We start from the raw sequence: 16,835 nt of genomic DNA on the forward strand, positions 1-16,835 counted from the left end.
TCAGTCATCTACACATACATGCAAATAAAGAATACATTCTATGTATATAATAAACAGTCAAGTGTGTTATACGCTATATGCAAAGCTAATGTAAAGTTTTAAAACAGTGTATTTATTATTTTCTTTAAAAAATGAGGTCTACCCAATAATTAAAATAGAGCTATATATAAACACAAATGAAAAAAACCAAATCTCATTTAAAAGATTAAACTACTAAGAATATTCTCTCCATCTGTAGATTCATTGATTATATTTGAGACCACCTTTAAATCACTTATTTTTTTCTTTGAGAGCAAGAGAAAAGTGGTGGAGGGTCAGAGAGAGAATCCCAAGCAGGCTCCGCACGGTCAGTGCAAAGCCTGATGTGGGGATCCAACTGGTGAACTGTGAGACGTGACCTGAGACAAAATCAAGAGTCAGGTCGCTTAACTCATTGAGCCACCCAGGCGCCTTTCACTTCTCTAATTTTAAATTATGCATTTTCTAGTACTATAAAAGCCAAATGTTGAACACAGCATAGTTTCTGAACAGGTAACAAATCAAACTAAAAATCAGTAACAATCAGCATTAATCTGTTTGCTATGTCTTGGTAGTTATAATTCTTCCAGCCAGAATGTTCTTGAAAATCATTATCTTGGATCACTGGTATACATTAATATCAGAGTTGCTTCAATCTTCAGAAAAGGTTTCTTTAGCAATTATTGCATAAAGTTTCAAGTTAAAAACAATTTTCCGATTCTGGTTCTATGAACAGAACCATATGAACGAGTGTCACCTTTAAAAGACGAAGAGCTGTCAGAGACCAGAAGAGCATGTCCAGCCTACTCAAGCTCCCAACATTCCTCAGGTTCATAAGTGAATGATCAGGATAATTTCTTAAAACGACTATTTAGAAGTTAGCAATACTTATGTAGAACCTTAAAAATTATCTTTATGCCCTTAATCCAATAATTTAACTTCTACTAATCCACCCTAAGAAAAGAATCTGAGTCCATTTACTCATAAGAGTTGTAATAGGGAGCACAGTGCAAGCTGCATGGGAATCCTTTGTTATACTCATATAACATAATATTGTATGTTTTGGGAAAAAATTAACTGGATGAGAAGTAGAAAGGTAGGATATATAAAAATTCAGCATTATCTGAATTAGAAGATCTGAATTAATCAAGATATATTTAAAAATAATTAGCAACACTAGCTATCTCTGGTTTGAGGAAGACACAAGTTTCTCTCTTAACATTCTTCTATTTTTTTCACTTCTACAATGAGCATTTTTTTTTTCAAAAAAAATGTTTAAGCTGCTCCAGGCAGGCATTTGTCCTAACTTAGTTCGATTACAGTATCACCCCCTTCGCTTTTTCTCTGTCCATTTGTGGACTTAACACCCTCTAACTAGGACAAGACCTTCCTGTCAAAAATTCTACAATATCTCCCAGAAGGCAAATGGGAAGAATTCTCCTACTAGGAGAGGTTAGACAATCATGAATTGAGAGAAAAGTTCTCTGCTGAAATGAAGGTACAAAGCACCACAAAATATACACCAGAGTACTCTGGTGCCTTTATAAAAGAGGCCTCACAAAGCCCCCCAGCCCTTTCCATCCTGTGAGCAGACAGTGATAGGTCAGGAGTCTATAAGCTGACAGGCTTTTCACCAGAAACCAAACATGTCTACACCTTCATCTTAAAATTCCAGCCTCTGAACTTGTGAAAAATAAATTTGTGTTACTTATAACCACTCATTCTGTGGTATTTTGTTACGGCAGCCTGAATGGACTAAGACATCCTCCATGAGGAGACTTCAGGAATCACATGTGTGGACCAAAGTCCTCTAATTTCTGATGAGCTTTCAGGGGCCAGGATCCCATTTCCTACCACAGGAATGGCTTGTTCAATAAGACACTCATAGTCTCTACCAAAGCAGAACACATTTTGTTAAAAAAACAAGATGTCACATTCATGGCCCACTGTAAGAATCTGCCATTATTCAGTATACCACCAGAAAAGTGGTTAAATGATCTGATCCTAATAATCACTTCCTATTCAGCTGTACTGACAATTATATCTTAATCTTGCTAAATATGCTCTAAATCCAAAAAAAAAAAAAAAAAAACGACCTGCACCACAGGTGAGAAGGAAATTTAAGATGAAATCACAGAGAGCAAAAGAGGAGCTATGCGCCTCATTATAACTTGTGCAGCTACCTAAAATCAGACTCTAGAGTATCATACCATGCCTACCACCCACATACATTCCTAGAACAATGGACTGAGTAGAAAGAAAATCTATAGAGAAAGTTGAGTCAAAAAAAAAAGCCCTCTAAATTTAAAATCATGACCCATGATGCTTCCATGGAAATACCTCTTTCCAGGTGTCTTTTGGGAAGATTTGATGGTTTTACTTACATGCAGGCGCTATAATGGAGAAGGAGAAAAGCAAGGCCAGTGGCTTATCCTGTGCTTGAGAATGTAAAAAGCAATATAGTGGACAAGACAGGAAAAAAAAGTAGTCTAAGGAACTTGGAACCTGGTTAAGAGAAGATAAGAAGCACAACAAACACCCATACTGTTCTTTATTCAAAAATATAGAAGAAAGGAGAAATCAATAAAAAGGGCTATAAGTTCACAAATGAAGTACCAGAATACCAACCAGATTTTTTTTAAACCTTTGAAGAATGTCCCCATTTATATTTCAGTCAATAAAGTTTCCACAAAAATGAGCATGAATGTTCTCTGGTATTCTGGAGATTTGTTTCAAGTTAAATAAAAACACACCTGGTGCTTTACTTTGGTGAAACCAAGATACTTCCCCTTTATTGGTCCTGCTTTAATTTTACCATTTAACTTCACATATATACCAGTATTAAAAATTCTACTCATTACATGTGAAAAATGTTCACCACTGTAGGCAATTAAAACATAGCAATCAACTTCATGTATAAAAAATTACAGACATTCAGAAAATTCTTAAATTCAAACTGCTTCATCAAAGGACAGAATTACCTTAGGTAATGAATCCTCTAAGACCCTTTCAGGAAGAAAAAAAACAAAACAAAACAGGACCAAAGGAAGAGACCTCCAACAAAATAATGATGCCAGAAAGCTAAAAAACAAAAACAAAAAACAAAAACCAACTAGTTCCAAGTGAGGAAGACTTTAAAAACCATCTAATCTCAAACTTTCTTTTTTTTTTTTTTAGGTTATTTATTTTGAGAGAAAGAGCACATGCAAGCAGGGGAGAACAAAGAGAGAGGGCCAAAGAGAATCCCAAGCAGGCTCCGAACTTTCAGCATGGAGCCCAATGAGTGGCTCAATCACACAAACCACAAGATCATGACCCAATCAAAATCAAGAGTCAGATGCTTAACTGACTGAGCCACCCAGACGCCCCTGGAAATTTTTTTTGAGGGGCACCTGGGTGACTCAGTTGGTTGAGCATCCGGCTTCAGCTCAGATCATGATCTCACAATTTGTGGGTTCAAGCCCCATGTCAAGTTATGTGCTGAAAGCTAGCTCAGAGCCTGGAGCCTGTCTTCAGATTCTGCATCTCCCTCTCTCTCTGACCCTCCCCTGCTCTCGCTGTCTCCCTCTCTCTCAAAAATAAATAAAACATTAAAAACATTTTTTAAAAAATTAAAAAAATGTTGAGGTACATTTCTAACATATGTAATTTATTTATAAATACAAATCACTAGCAAAAATACTTTGTATTCATTACAAAACAGACACAAAACTCACAAGAAATTTAAAAGGATAAGATAATACTACATATAAATATAAACTCTACTTTCTTCCCATGTCCAAGGACTGTTTTGCAATCTATATTTTAAGATACTTGAGCTAAACTAGTAGTAGTCTTGCTAACTACTATCACAAAGGAGGCCTTCAAATCAGTAATCCCAAAACTAGTTATCAGTTTTTGGCAGACATCCCCTGTTGTCATTTAATTGGACTCTAGCTACTCACCCTGTACAGGAAAGCAACTCCTTCAGTGACTTTCATATACACCGAGTAACCACTTTATCTTTTAAGGTTGGACAAATAAATTAGGTTGTTTGAAGTGAGCTACTATGAGTAGACTACAAAAATAATTGGGATGGGGTGGGGACAGTGGTAGTTGGCTATTAGTTGGCCAAACCTCAAGTCAGCTTGATTTTCCATTTCCTTCCCGTTTGCTCTAATTCTTTAGCTTGTCTTTTATTATGTTAATGTATTTAAATATCTTTTTTTAGTAATTTTTTATGTTTATTTATTTATGAGAGTGAGCAAGTAGGTGAGGGGCAGAGATAGATAGGGAGAGAGAATCCTAAGCAAACTACATACAGTCAGCACAGAGCCAGATGCAGGGCTCAAACTCACAAACCATGAGATCAAGACCTAAGTGGAAACTGAGAGACGAAAGCTTAACCAACTGAGCCACCCAAACTTAAATATCTTGGACATATTTCATATTCAGGTATAGAATAGATAACCAGGAAAATCATTCTATAAGCAACAAAAACAAAGATGGAGTATTTACAATAACAACAGGAATAGAAGCTGCTAACATAATGAATGTTTTTGAGAGCACCAAACACTAGGCAGAACCTTTTACATAAATTCTTTCATTTAATCCTGTCGCAAATTTATAGATTATTTATCAAAACAGATGTAGGAAGGTTACACAATGTGCCCAAAGTTACAGAGGAATCTAAACAAGCTGACAGTGATAAAAAGGAAACTTATTTTGAAAGCTAATAAGCTCCGAAGTTACAATGATAATGGCTTTGTTCACATTTTCAAGTCAACTGTCTGATGAGAGAAGTGGACAACTGAACAAATGATTACAATACAGTCTAATAAAGGGTCACAAGCATATACACGGGATACTGTGTGATACCTAATCTTTCCCAAGTGAAAATCAGAGTCTTACTATGAAATGATAAAGAATTAAGTCTTGAGGACAATTAAGATTTTGCCACGAAGAAAAAAAAAATCAAAGAATATTCTAAGTAAGAGAAACAGTATATGTAAAAGATGTGTATACCAACAGGTTGCTCATCCCTCAACCCATACATATCCACACATGTACAGTAGCCATATTACAATATAATTAGTATATCAAATATCATGTTGTACACTTTAAACTTACACAGAGTTATACGTGAATTGTATCTCAAGCTGAAAATGGGGGCACCAGCGTGGCTCGGTCAGTTGAGTGCATGGCTCTTAATTTCAGCTTAGGCCGTGGTCTCATGTATCCTGGGACCAAGCCCCAGCTGGACTCTGCGCTGACAGAAGCCTGCTTGGGATTCTCTGTCCCTCTCTCCCTCTCTGTCCCCCCCTGCTCTTGCTGTCTCTTGAAAAATAAATAAGCATTAAAAAAAAATACAATACAAATAAATACAAAGGTGGTCCCCTCAAGGGTTATTAGCAAATTTGTTCAGAACAGCTACAGATAGGGAATAAAAATATATAAAGCTAGGAGAGGAGGACAAAGTCCAGACCTGAGCTGTCCAATATGGTAGCTACTAGCCATGTGTGATTACTTACATGTTAATTGTTTGAAATTAAAATTTTAAATTACAATCCTCAGTCATACCAGCCACATCTTAAGCACTCAATAGCCACATGCGGCTAGTTACTACAACCTATTTGGAAATAGATGATATAAAACATTCCTATCACTGCAGAAAGTTCTACTCGAGAGAACTGGTCTAGACCATGAAGGTCCTCTGGAATTTCTCTGGGAGATGGTGGTTGACCATGAAAAGTTGTAAGAGTTTAAAACAAGTGACAGAGCTTCATTTAGAACTGAAGTAAAACAGACAGACTAGTAGGTGGGATAGGATAAGGGAAGAGATAAGAACAGGGCGAGCAGTAGGAAAATCAGAGGATAAAACAAACCCTGAAATCAAAGAAAGTAACACCTTCCAATTTAGAAAAAATTTTCCATATCTCTTAAAATTAAAAAAAATACACCTTTTACAGTATAAATGGGCTGGAGAAGTACAGGAGATGCTATTACAAGAGTTCTAGAAAGAAAGACAGTGAACACTAAGGGAAACAGAGAGGGTACACATCTTGAAGTATCTGAGAGGAAGTATCTAGAGATAATACTGACTGATTAGACTACGAGTGTACAAATACGTTCCCATGTACTTCAGCAAACACCCCGGAGGAACGGCAGACCAAATATTACCCCTCATTTTCTGAGGTAAAGCAACCAAAGCACGAAGAATTTAGATGAAATGCCCCAATCACAGACAAACTAAGGAAGAATTCAAGACAGGTGTCTCATGTAACTGCTTGACTATTTCCAATTGGCATAATTACCCATCTTATTCACTGACTATTACTCCCAATCACCTTTTTGCTATTTCTAAATAGGAAATACACCTTACTCAAAGATCCAAACTTTAAAATATTCTGAGAGTATTTGGAAACATTTAAATTTGTTGGAAGCTCTGACAGCATTACCCAAAGAAGTTTTCTTTTTTAATAAAATTTAAAAAAAATTTTTTTATGTATTTTTGAGAGACAGAGTGAGACAGCATGAGCAGGGGAGGGTCAGAGAGAGGGGGACACACAGAATCCGGAGACAGGCTCCAGGCTCGGAGCTAGCTGTCAGCACAGAGCCCAACGCAGGGCTCAAACCCACAAACTGTGAGATCACAACCTGAGCTGAAGTCAGACGCGTAACTGACTGAGCCACCCAGGCGCCCTCCAAAGAAGTTTTAAAAATGTAACTGTTAGAGAAGAGCCCTTTCTTTTTTAACATTAAGAAAAACAACTTTTCACTTTCCCATAGGACTATGGCTCTCATCTTTACATGCCAGGTCTTTAGTCCTCACAAAACTTTGACATATAGGCTATATGCTAATAAAACTTATGACAAAGAATAGTAACAAAATATTCTGCACACATTTACAACTTTTGGACCTTTAGCATTTTAGCAAGGAAAGGTTGATGACAGTTTGGAAATGAAAAGAGAAACAGTCTAATCTCAGCTGCTGTGTAAAAGAAAAAATGATTCCTTTTGATCTTTTGCTATGAATCACTGACAGAAGAACAAAAAACTAAAGGGACCGAGAGCAGCCATAAACCCAATTTTCTAACGGGTGTTTTCATAAATACGAATTAAAATTAAGATTTTTGCTACACAGCATCCTTATCTAGACCAACGACCAACGCGTAGGTAGGTATTTGAACAGACACAAAGGTTTTACACACTGATGACATGAAAAGTGAATGAAAACCTCTTAAAATCTTTTCCAAGTTGCCAGAAATATATCCCTCTTAGAATCAAAAGCAACTATTTCAAGAAATAGCAAATGCAAGTATCATGACCAAAACTCCTTTTCTAACTCAGTCTCATAGTTATTAAGTACCCTGAATCAACTTAGCTGTCCCCTCTGCCAAATCCCTGACAGTACTTAGTAAGCTAAGTACTTACAACTAGCAATAGAAGCCTTTAAAGACAACAATGACACACTTCACTCAGAGTCATCTAATGGACTGAATCCCAAGCAGTGTGTCTGTTGCTCTTTCTGGTCCATTCAGGAAACCAGCATAACCCCAAGATGACAACTTTCAGCACACAGGAGTGTTAGAGATAAATGGCACGTAAGCATAAGCTACAGCTACCTAGAGAAAATACAGGATGTACCCAGGCTTCATGACATGAAACTAAAGTAACCTAAGAACACACTAGTGCTGGGACTGGAGTAAGTAATCCAAACACACATACAAACTATGTACTCCAGCTCATATAAGGAAACCCAAGTAATACAATTAAAGGTACTTTTAGTAATTCTACTTCTTAGAACTTTTCTAAAGAAACTAACATCTGGATACATGTAACCACAAAGAATAATTAGCATTTTATTTAAAGGAAAAAACAACTAAAAAAAATAATGGAATACTAGGACACTATTCAGAGACACTATTAAGGGTAATGTAAAAAAATTTCTTTAATACCATTCAAAGATGTTCAGATTACACATGTAAGTTTTAAAAAGTTATAAAGCAGATCATATGTTGAAGTTTTAAAAGTTACGCAGAAAGCTTACTTACACACTTATCTTTATGTGAAAAAAACCTTTATCCAAAAATATATAAAATGTCATCAATGATTACATAACTGGGTAGTAATGACTAGTCAACTTTAGATTTTTCTAAAATAGACACACGTGTTACTTGCATAATAATGCAAAATATGTTAAATTAATTATGGGGGAACTTATTATAAAAAAGAAATTATTATTTTTAAAGAAATGATTGATAAAGGAACAGAAAATGAACTTTGGGTACCTCTGGATGTGTTGGAAAAAAATGGGAGATCAATTCATGTAGTCTTTGTTGTTGGAAATAGAATGTACAAAATCAATCGAGTTAGGCAAATGTGGCTAAATCCTTAGAGCTGCCTTAAACTGAACACTTACTTCACTACACACAACTCACTAAATAATCCTCCTTACTCCTAACACCGAGGAAGGAATTTGTTTCTGACAAGCAAATGAATTAAACATACCCTTGGAAATATCGTAGCAATCAATCTCTAGACTGTTTTTATATTTTGGGGGATCACAACTTCTTTGAAAACTGATGAAACACACCTGGATTTAGTCTTAGATTATTCTTACTTCTGGATTCAAACAGTTTTTACTTTAAAATGAAGTTCTCTACAATTACAAAACTGAAGATTTCTCAAGAAACAGTTTATGTTTCTTGTGGTGTGACAAAAGCTAATTATTTCATCTGCTTCTCTTTTTTCAATATTTGCATGTGAAAACATATCGCTAACACTGTGCATGTTTCTGTACTAACACACAGTATCTGTATTTCTCCCATACTACAAGGAGAAAGTGACATATTTTTATTTCTTTATATGCCTTACAGCTTATCAGGAAAAAAAAGCTCCCAGTCTATTACCTGAGTTCTCAGCTAGAACTCTAATCTATATTCCATTCAGGCAATAAAAAGACGAAATCCACAAGTTCTAAAATGACATGGTAACTTTTTTTTTTTTTTACATTATTTAAATAAAACCAAAAGCAAAAACAAAATTCCCGGTGGTACATAAGATCATTTCTACCAAACTCAACTGAGAAGTATTTTAACAAATGATATATATTTACTTGTCTCAAAATATTATCTATTAAGCCCAAAGTGTTGCTATTATCAAAAATAAATGTAAATTAAAGATACTATATATAAAAATTAAGGAAAATCCATGAACTGTTCCTAAATGTACTCACAGAAAGATAGCTGTTAATGTCCACATTATCGGTGATGGTTTGGCGCTCTCCTTTATAATTAACTTTCCGAAACCTTCGTCGAGACTGTCTGGCAGGAATTTCTCTTTGTAGAATACTATCTTCATTATCTTTGGAATTCTCTACCTGAAACACATGTTCACATTCCTGATTAAATATCCAATTTTTCCATATTACTGACAGTCTATGGAGTCTTAACAAGCTCATCAGGAGGATTCATCTACGTCTTGCATGAAACTGCCTCAAGAAAACAGTCTCTATAGGACAACGCTCATGAGTTAAAAATTAAAGGTGACATTATCATAAAGATCTGGAGACCACAGTTTCCTTCCAGGAAATAACCTCTCTCGCTCACATAAACATATAACCTCTAAGTAAAGACACTTACCAGAAATGATGGCTGTTAACTACACCTACACATTCAACAATTACCACTCCTGAGTTAATCCAATTATAAACTGCCTGATTATACATTTATTTAGCAAACAGTTATGGTTATGATTTCAGTGAAATGCTAAAAGGCAAAACAAAAATGTCTTAAGTATTATTCTTTGGTGTCCACCTTAACGTAGGACAAAAGCCAACAGTAAAGCTGGCATCTTTTTTTTATTTAAGATTTTATTTTTAAGTAGTCTCTATATCCAATGTGGGGCTCAAACTCACAACCCCAAGGTCAAGAGCTGCACGCCCCACCTCCCGAGCCAGCCAGGCACCCCAGGTCTGGCATCTTTTAAGAAAGTAGTGAAAACTAACAATTACTGAAGCCTTAAAATGGGCCAGCCTGCATCAACATTATACTACTGAGTTCACACAGCAGCCTGTAAGCAAGTGTTACTATCTCTAGTCTACAGATGAACAAAGCAAAATCCAAAGAGACTGTGACTTTCCACGCTCACATTGTGATACTCATTATTAAAGATGAGTCGGTGGGATGCCTGCTTGGTTCAGTCGGTTAAGTGCCTGACTTGGGCTCAGGTCATGACCTCGTGGTTAGTGAGTTCGAGCCCCCTATCAGGCTCTGTGCTGACAGCTCAAAGCCTGGAACCTGCTTCAGATTCTGTGTCTCCTTCTCTCACTGCTCCTCCCCTACTCACATGCTCTCTCTCTCAAAATAAATAAACATTAAAAATAAAATTTAAAGGTGAGTTGGAATACAGGTCTGTCTCCAACACTTATGATACTGATACAAGACCACAGTACCTTTCCAATCAGACTAAATCATACTTTAAAGAAAAATTTTTAAAGACATAGTGATATTCTAAAGTACATCATGTAATTAACCTCCCATCATATAAATAATAATTTTAGTTTCCCCTACAAGTTTTCCTTCAAATGTCCTATCCTTTATTAATATCAAAAATTTCTAGTTACCCAAGTTTGAAATTTCATGAATAATCCTAATCCCCCTGGTGGCCTTCCAAATCTTATTTTCAATAATTTCTCAGAACTTCTCAATTCTTGTTTTAAGAAATTCCTCTCTCACATTGCCCTATCTTTCATTCCCATTACCTCCATGCAATATTCAAGTCTTATTCACTTCAGTCCTGAACTATATGCAAGAGGTGATCCTCCTGCTTCAGTCATATATGGTCAAATAGATCACCACGTCTCCTGTTCAAAATGCTACAATGGACCTCTAAAAGGTACTAGATTAATTTTAAACTATTATATCTGACATTCAAAAGCCACATACACTCCATCCCTAAAATGTTTTTATTACTTTTTGTTATACAAGTAGGCCTGGAAAAACTGCTCCTTTACTCTTTTCCTCACAAACCCACACACACACCCCAAAAAACCCTCTCACATAAAAGCTCTAATGAGATACACAAAATTTCCTGATGAGTTCTCAGAAAGAGCAGATGTCTGTTTGCTCCAGTTATGAGAAGAATGAGAGTTCAAAAGTAGTGGCCAAGTCAATGTGACTATTCACGGGTCCCTAGTAGTAACTTATATTCAACTTCCTTAATTTGTGCTACCCTACTTCACTTGCTGAAACACTACCAATCATCTGACACATCTCAATTACCATCTCTTCAGAAAAACACATTCCTCTCCTCAGACCATTACTAGTTTATTCTATGTACACAACCTAGATTTCTCATTCAAAGGACATGCTCTCCACTGCCTTCAGGTGTGGAGATACAAGTGTGAGATTAAAAAAAAAAGAAAGTAAGCATGCAAATGCACACTTCATGGCACAAAAGTAAGAAATCCAAAGGCCAAGCATGAGGCGAAAGCAAATACCAGGAGACTGGCTCCTGATCTACCTGATTTCTCAACGCTAGAGACTAGACCCTCCACTTTGAAGGCTGTGGGGAATGAGAAAGTCAAGAAACAGAAAATCCATCAAAGATAGGGAATCCAAAAGGAAACTTACTCATGAAGCTCAACCCAGTTAGTTGAAGCCTCACTGTTAGGGGTCAGGAGGAAAGGGCCCACTCTGCAGAGGGAGAAAGGAAGAAAACTCGCTTGGAACTGGGAGAAGAGAGGGGCAAAAAAACCCCAAACAAACAAAAAACATTTTCCCTAAGAATCTAAAATCCAAGCCATCCCTACCGCAGGTCTGTACTTTAAATTTGTTAATGCCTTAACCAGGTAAGTAAATGGAAAGGACTTCAGGACTGATACTGAACATATGCAATGGGTAAAGGCAAATCTAGAACCTCTTTGCAAGAATCTAACTTTAACCCAAACCTCAAAAAATTTCTGCACCTAAAATTTAAGACATATGACCTCATGGAAAATCATATTTCCCCCGTCAAAATATAAGAAAAAAATACCCACTACAACTAAACCTAAACATGAGAGCAAAGGATGACAGACTCATCCCTGCAAGTACCCCCACGTATGTTAAGTATCAGAAAATATAAAGTTATAATAAAAAACTTTCAAAGAGAAAGAAGTTTGAAAATGAGCCCGATATTAGAAATATCAACTAAGACGGTAAGGCTTGATAAGGACAAAAACAAAAAAATCTTCCCAAGTGCCCTTCCTCCCCAGTGCCAGCCTACCACACAATGAGTAATATGCAAAAGCAGTCTATATTTAGGAAAACGATCACAACAAAGCCTGTGTAAAACCTAAGAGCACAAGGAACAAGAATATGTGGAAATATCTTCCAAAAAACCAATCCCAATTCTAAACACAAAATAAGACTAGAGGAATTTAAAAGAATTAGTGAACTAAAGGTAACCATAATAATAAAAAAATCCAAACCTAGCTCAGCTCTACCAGAAGAGGTGTGGCAGGCTTAAACACTATCTATCCTAAATCTCTATTATTCTATACACAATATGTATCATTAAATCCAAAATAAAAATAAAAAGGGTAAAAAAACAGCGAAAACAAAAACCTAATACACCGCTACAAAATAAAGCAATCATGAAAATCAGACATGATCCAGATACGGAAACTATCAGAGAATTTAAAGCAACTATAACCGATATAACAAAGGCAGAAAGGGAGAAAGGCAGACAATATGAACAGATAAAAAATTTCAGCAGACATAAAGAAAATAAAAGTAAAATGACAATGTGAGAAACAAAATACATGGTACTCAAAATAAAAAAGACATAATGTAACTGAAATAAGAATCAGTGATCTTAAAAGACAAAAGAAATTAACCAAACTGAAATACAGAAAGAAAAAGAGCAAAAAAAGAAAAATGAGGCAATTAAACAGTATACTGAGTTGTAACTAAAAAGAGTATTAGGAAAGTGGGAATGTAAGGCCAAAAGAAACTATACAGTATGCAGGATAAAGTCAAGATGAGATAAAAGAAAAAAATGGAAATCACAAAAGATACAGATAGGTTAAAAAGATTTAACATATACTTTAAGTTCAAGAAGGAGATGACAGAAGAACAAGGTAATGTCCAAAGAGAAAACAAAACTTTTTAATTAAAAAAAAAAACAAACGAAAACCCAACAAATCCCAAGCAGAGTAATTAAAAAAATTAAAAAATACAAATACAAATTCTTACAGCAATGATAAAAAGAAGACTTTTAACACAGCCAGAAAGTAAATGTCAATCCCCTATAAAGGAAGGTTGATTAGATCAGTAACTGGCTTCTCAAAGAAAGAAGAAAATAAGTGCCAGAAAATGAGACTATATTGACTGCTGAGAAGAAAAAAAAAAAAAAAAAGGATTCTCCTCACCCAACTGCATTCATGGCAGAATACTCAAGAATAATGCACAATAAAAACAGTGTCAATACTGACACATCCTACTCAAACTTTAGAGTTTTTCTATCATTTGTACAACTCTTTCACACTGGAAAAAAACTGATGACTAATGATGTTTATGCATATATTATTAACTACACTACATTAATAATAATAAGCTACAAGTTTCAGTAATGTCCAAATGTATCTTTAAAAATCTTTTTATGTTTATTTATAGAGACAGAGACAGTGAGAGCAGGGGAGGGGCACAGAGAGAGGGAGACAGAATCTGAAGCAGGATCCTGACTCTGAGTTGTTGGCACAGAGAACAAAGCAGAGCTTGAACTCATCAATGTGAGATCATGACCTGAGCCAAAGTCAGATGCTTAACTGACCGAGGCACCCAGGCGCCCCAAATAAATGTATCTAAAGGTGTAGAATTTCTTTTCATAATATACATATACATGTCACCTATCCATATAAAACAGCTTTAACAATATCAGTATTACAACCCACATCCTGTACTACATAGTCTTATTTCCTAATGATTTATACACATACTGTAATAATAATAATTACATACTATCAAATAAATGTTTATCTATGTCTAATAATGTATGTGTGTCTACACACAAACACAAAAATTATGAAAATTTTTAACATTGCCATTACTACTAAAAATAAGGGTAGTGGCTCTTTCGTTAGGACTTATCCCATTAGAAATGTACATACAAGCGGTTCCTGGGTGGCTCAGTCATTTAAGCACTGACTCTTGATTTTGGCTCAGGTCATGATCTAGTGGTGGTGAGAGTGAGCACTGTGCTGGACGTGGAGCCTACTTGAGATTCTCTCTCCCTCTGTCACTCCTCCTCCCCAGCTAGCACTCCTGTGCTGTTCTGTCTCTCAAGAAAAAGAAAAAAAAAAAAGGTACGGACAAACTACAGCCTTTTAAAGTCACCAAAAACAGGCTGGGAGGGGCCTACATGGCAGAGAAGTAGGGGAATCCGTCATTCCCACATCTCTCAAAGAAGGGCTGATGCCAAAGGCCTCTGAACTCTAAGAGTCTGCGAGGAGAGGAGATGGGAGTCTACTAGGAAGAGAATGGGAAAACTAGACAGCCCCATAGGTGTGTGTCTTCAAACTGGGGAAGATAAAACAGGCAGCAGAGGCACGAAGGGAGGGATCCCCTTCTGTGGAGAGACTAAAGGAAGAGAAAGGGCAGCTGGGGAAACGTAGGACTGTACCTGGACAAGAGAAAAACCTCAGACTGGGACAGAGAGGGATCCTATCATCCCATCTCTACCTGCAGGGCTGTCTTCCAACTGAAGCCAGCTGCCCTGTTCCCATGCCTGGGGGGGAGGGGAGTCACCTCTGGGTTCTGATGTGGCGCATCAGGGGCACAATCAGCAGCAGAAGAATCGGGTCCCTCGCCCTGAAGCACTGTGGCTCATGGAATTACATTCCAGGTGGCATCATTAACATGCACGGAACGGGAGTTTAAAAAGCAGCAAAAGGTGGGACATAAGAGGTGGCTGAGTCAGACAGCCGCCTCATCTAGGCATGCAGCCCAGTGAGGACAGATCCAAAGGAGTGATTTGGGACACCTGGTCCTGAAGAAGGGACCGTGGGGTCACCATATTTCACCCCACAACCACCAAGGCGGGGCCTCAGGGATCCTCTGCAAGGCACACAGTGCAGGCAGTACCCACCTACACCAAACCACACCCCCCCACACATCCCTGCAGCAAGGAACTGCTCATCTATTGATACTGTGAGCCAGATGGCACCTTCCTCCAGACCAGCACTGCAGCATTGCCTGGATTTACTCTAGGTCTACTTTAAGGAACAAACCAAAGCACACCTGGTGGAGAGTCCAAAATTACAAGTAGGAAAAGAAAATAACCAAAGTCACAACCACAGAGAGCAAATAACACTCTCCAAAATCACCTCCTGAACGGCCAAGACCTGGACAGTGTATGAGCCCCCACTTAATATAGCAGTATTTGCAGGTGTAGAGCACGTAACAAGCTTTTAATACTTACAAGTGACAGAAAAGTAGCCAAAATGACGAAATGGAAGAATTCTCAAAAGAACAAGTGACACCTAAAGAACTGATCAAAACAGATATAAGCAACATAACTAAACAAGAATTTAGAATAATACTCACAAGACTAATCGCTGGACTTGAAAAAAGTATAGAAGACAGAAGAGCCTCCATTACTGCAGAGTCAAGGATCTTAAAAATAGTCACGATTAATTTAAAAATGCAATAAATGACATGCAAACTAAAATGGAGGTGGCCACAGCACGGAATGAAGAGGCATAGGAGAGAACAGGTGACACCGAAGATAAAATTATAGAAAAAGAGGAAGCCGAGAAGAGAGATAAACTGACCTAGGAAAGAATTAGAGAATTAAATGATGCAATGAAACAAAACAATATCTGTATCATAGGAATTCCATAAGAAGGAGAGAGAGAAAGGGGCTGAAGGGGAACTTGGACAAATCATAGCTGAGAACTTCCCCAACCTGGGGAAGAACACAGACATTGAAATCCAAGAACCACAGAGCTTGAATCAGACAGAGCTTGAATCGATATCTGACACAACATATCATAGTGAAACTGGCAAAAGATAAGGATAAAGAGAGAATTCTACAAGCAGCTAGGGATAAATGGGCCTTAACCTACAAAGGTAGAAGCATAAAGGTAGTGAGCAGATCTATCTACTGAAACATGGCAGGTCACAAAGAAATGGCAGGAAATATACAATGTGATGAACAGGAAAAATATGCAGCTAAGAATCCTTTACCCAGCAAGTCTGTCATTCACAATAGGAGAGGGAAATGTTTTCCCAAATAAAAACTGAAGAAATTCATCACCACTAAACCAGCCCTACAAGAGACTCTATGAGGGAAATGTTGCAAGCAACACAAAGGACCAGAGACATAACTACAAGAATGAAACCTACAGAATACACAATGACTCTAAACCCATACTTTTCAATAACAACACTGAATATAAAGAAACTAAATGCTCCAGTCAAAAGACATAGTGTATTAGAATGAATAAAAAAACAAGACCCATCTATTTGCTATCTACAAGAGACTCATTTATTTTATTTTTTAATAGTTTATTGTCAAATTGGTTTCCATACAACACCCAGAGCTCTTCCCCACAAGTGCCCTCCTCCATCACCACCACCTCTTTTCCCCCCTTGCCCTCCCCCTTCAGCCCTCAGTTTGTTTTCAGTATTCAATAGTCTCTCAAGTTTTGCATCCCTCTCTCTCCCCAACTCTCTTTCCCTCTTCCCCTCCCCCGGTCCTCCATTAGGTTTCTCCTGTTTTCCTGTTAGACCTATGAGTGCAAACATATGGTATCTGTCCTTCTCTGCCTGACTTATTTCACTTAGCATGAC

General features: G+C 37.1%; 1 protein-coding gene across 6 annotated transcripts in view; it reads right to left on the reverse strand.

The window, feature by feature from the left end:
* RAPGEF6 (Rap guanine nucleotide exchange factor 6) overlaps positions 1–16,835 on the reverse strand; it is a 188,897-nt gene that overhangs the window by 110,914 nt on the left and 61,148 nt on the right. For all 6 annotated transcript variants that reach the window (XM_029941860.1, XM_029941857.1, XM_029941858.1 and 3 more), the window contains one exon: positions 9,236–9,379. In XM_029941860.1, the coding sequence (XP_029797720.1) occupies positions 9,236–9,379 (144 nt within the window). The remainder of the gene's footprint in view (positions 1–9,235; positions 9,380–16,835) is intronic.

The sequence above is a fragment of the Suricata suricatta genome, chromosome 6 (genome assembly GCF_006229205.1).
Source record: "Suricata suricatta isolate VVHF042 chromosome 6, meerkat_22Aug2017_6uvM2_HiC, whole genome shotgun sequence".
Classification (NCBI taxonomy): domain Eukaryota; kingdom Metazoa; phylum Chordata; class Mammalia; order Carnivora; family Herpestidae; genus Suricata; species Suricata suricatta.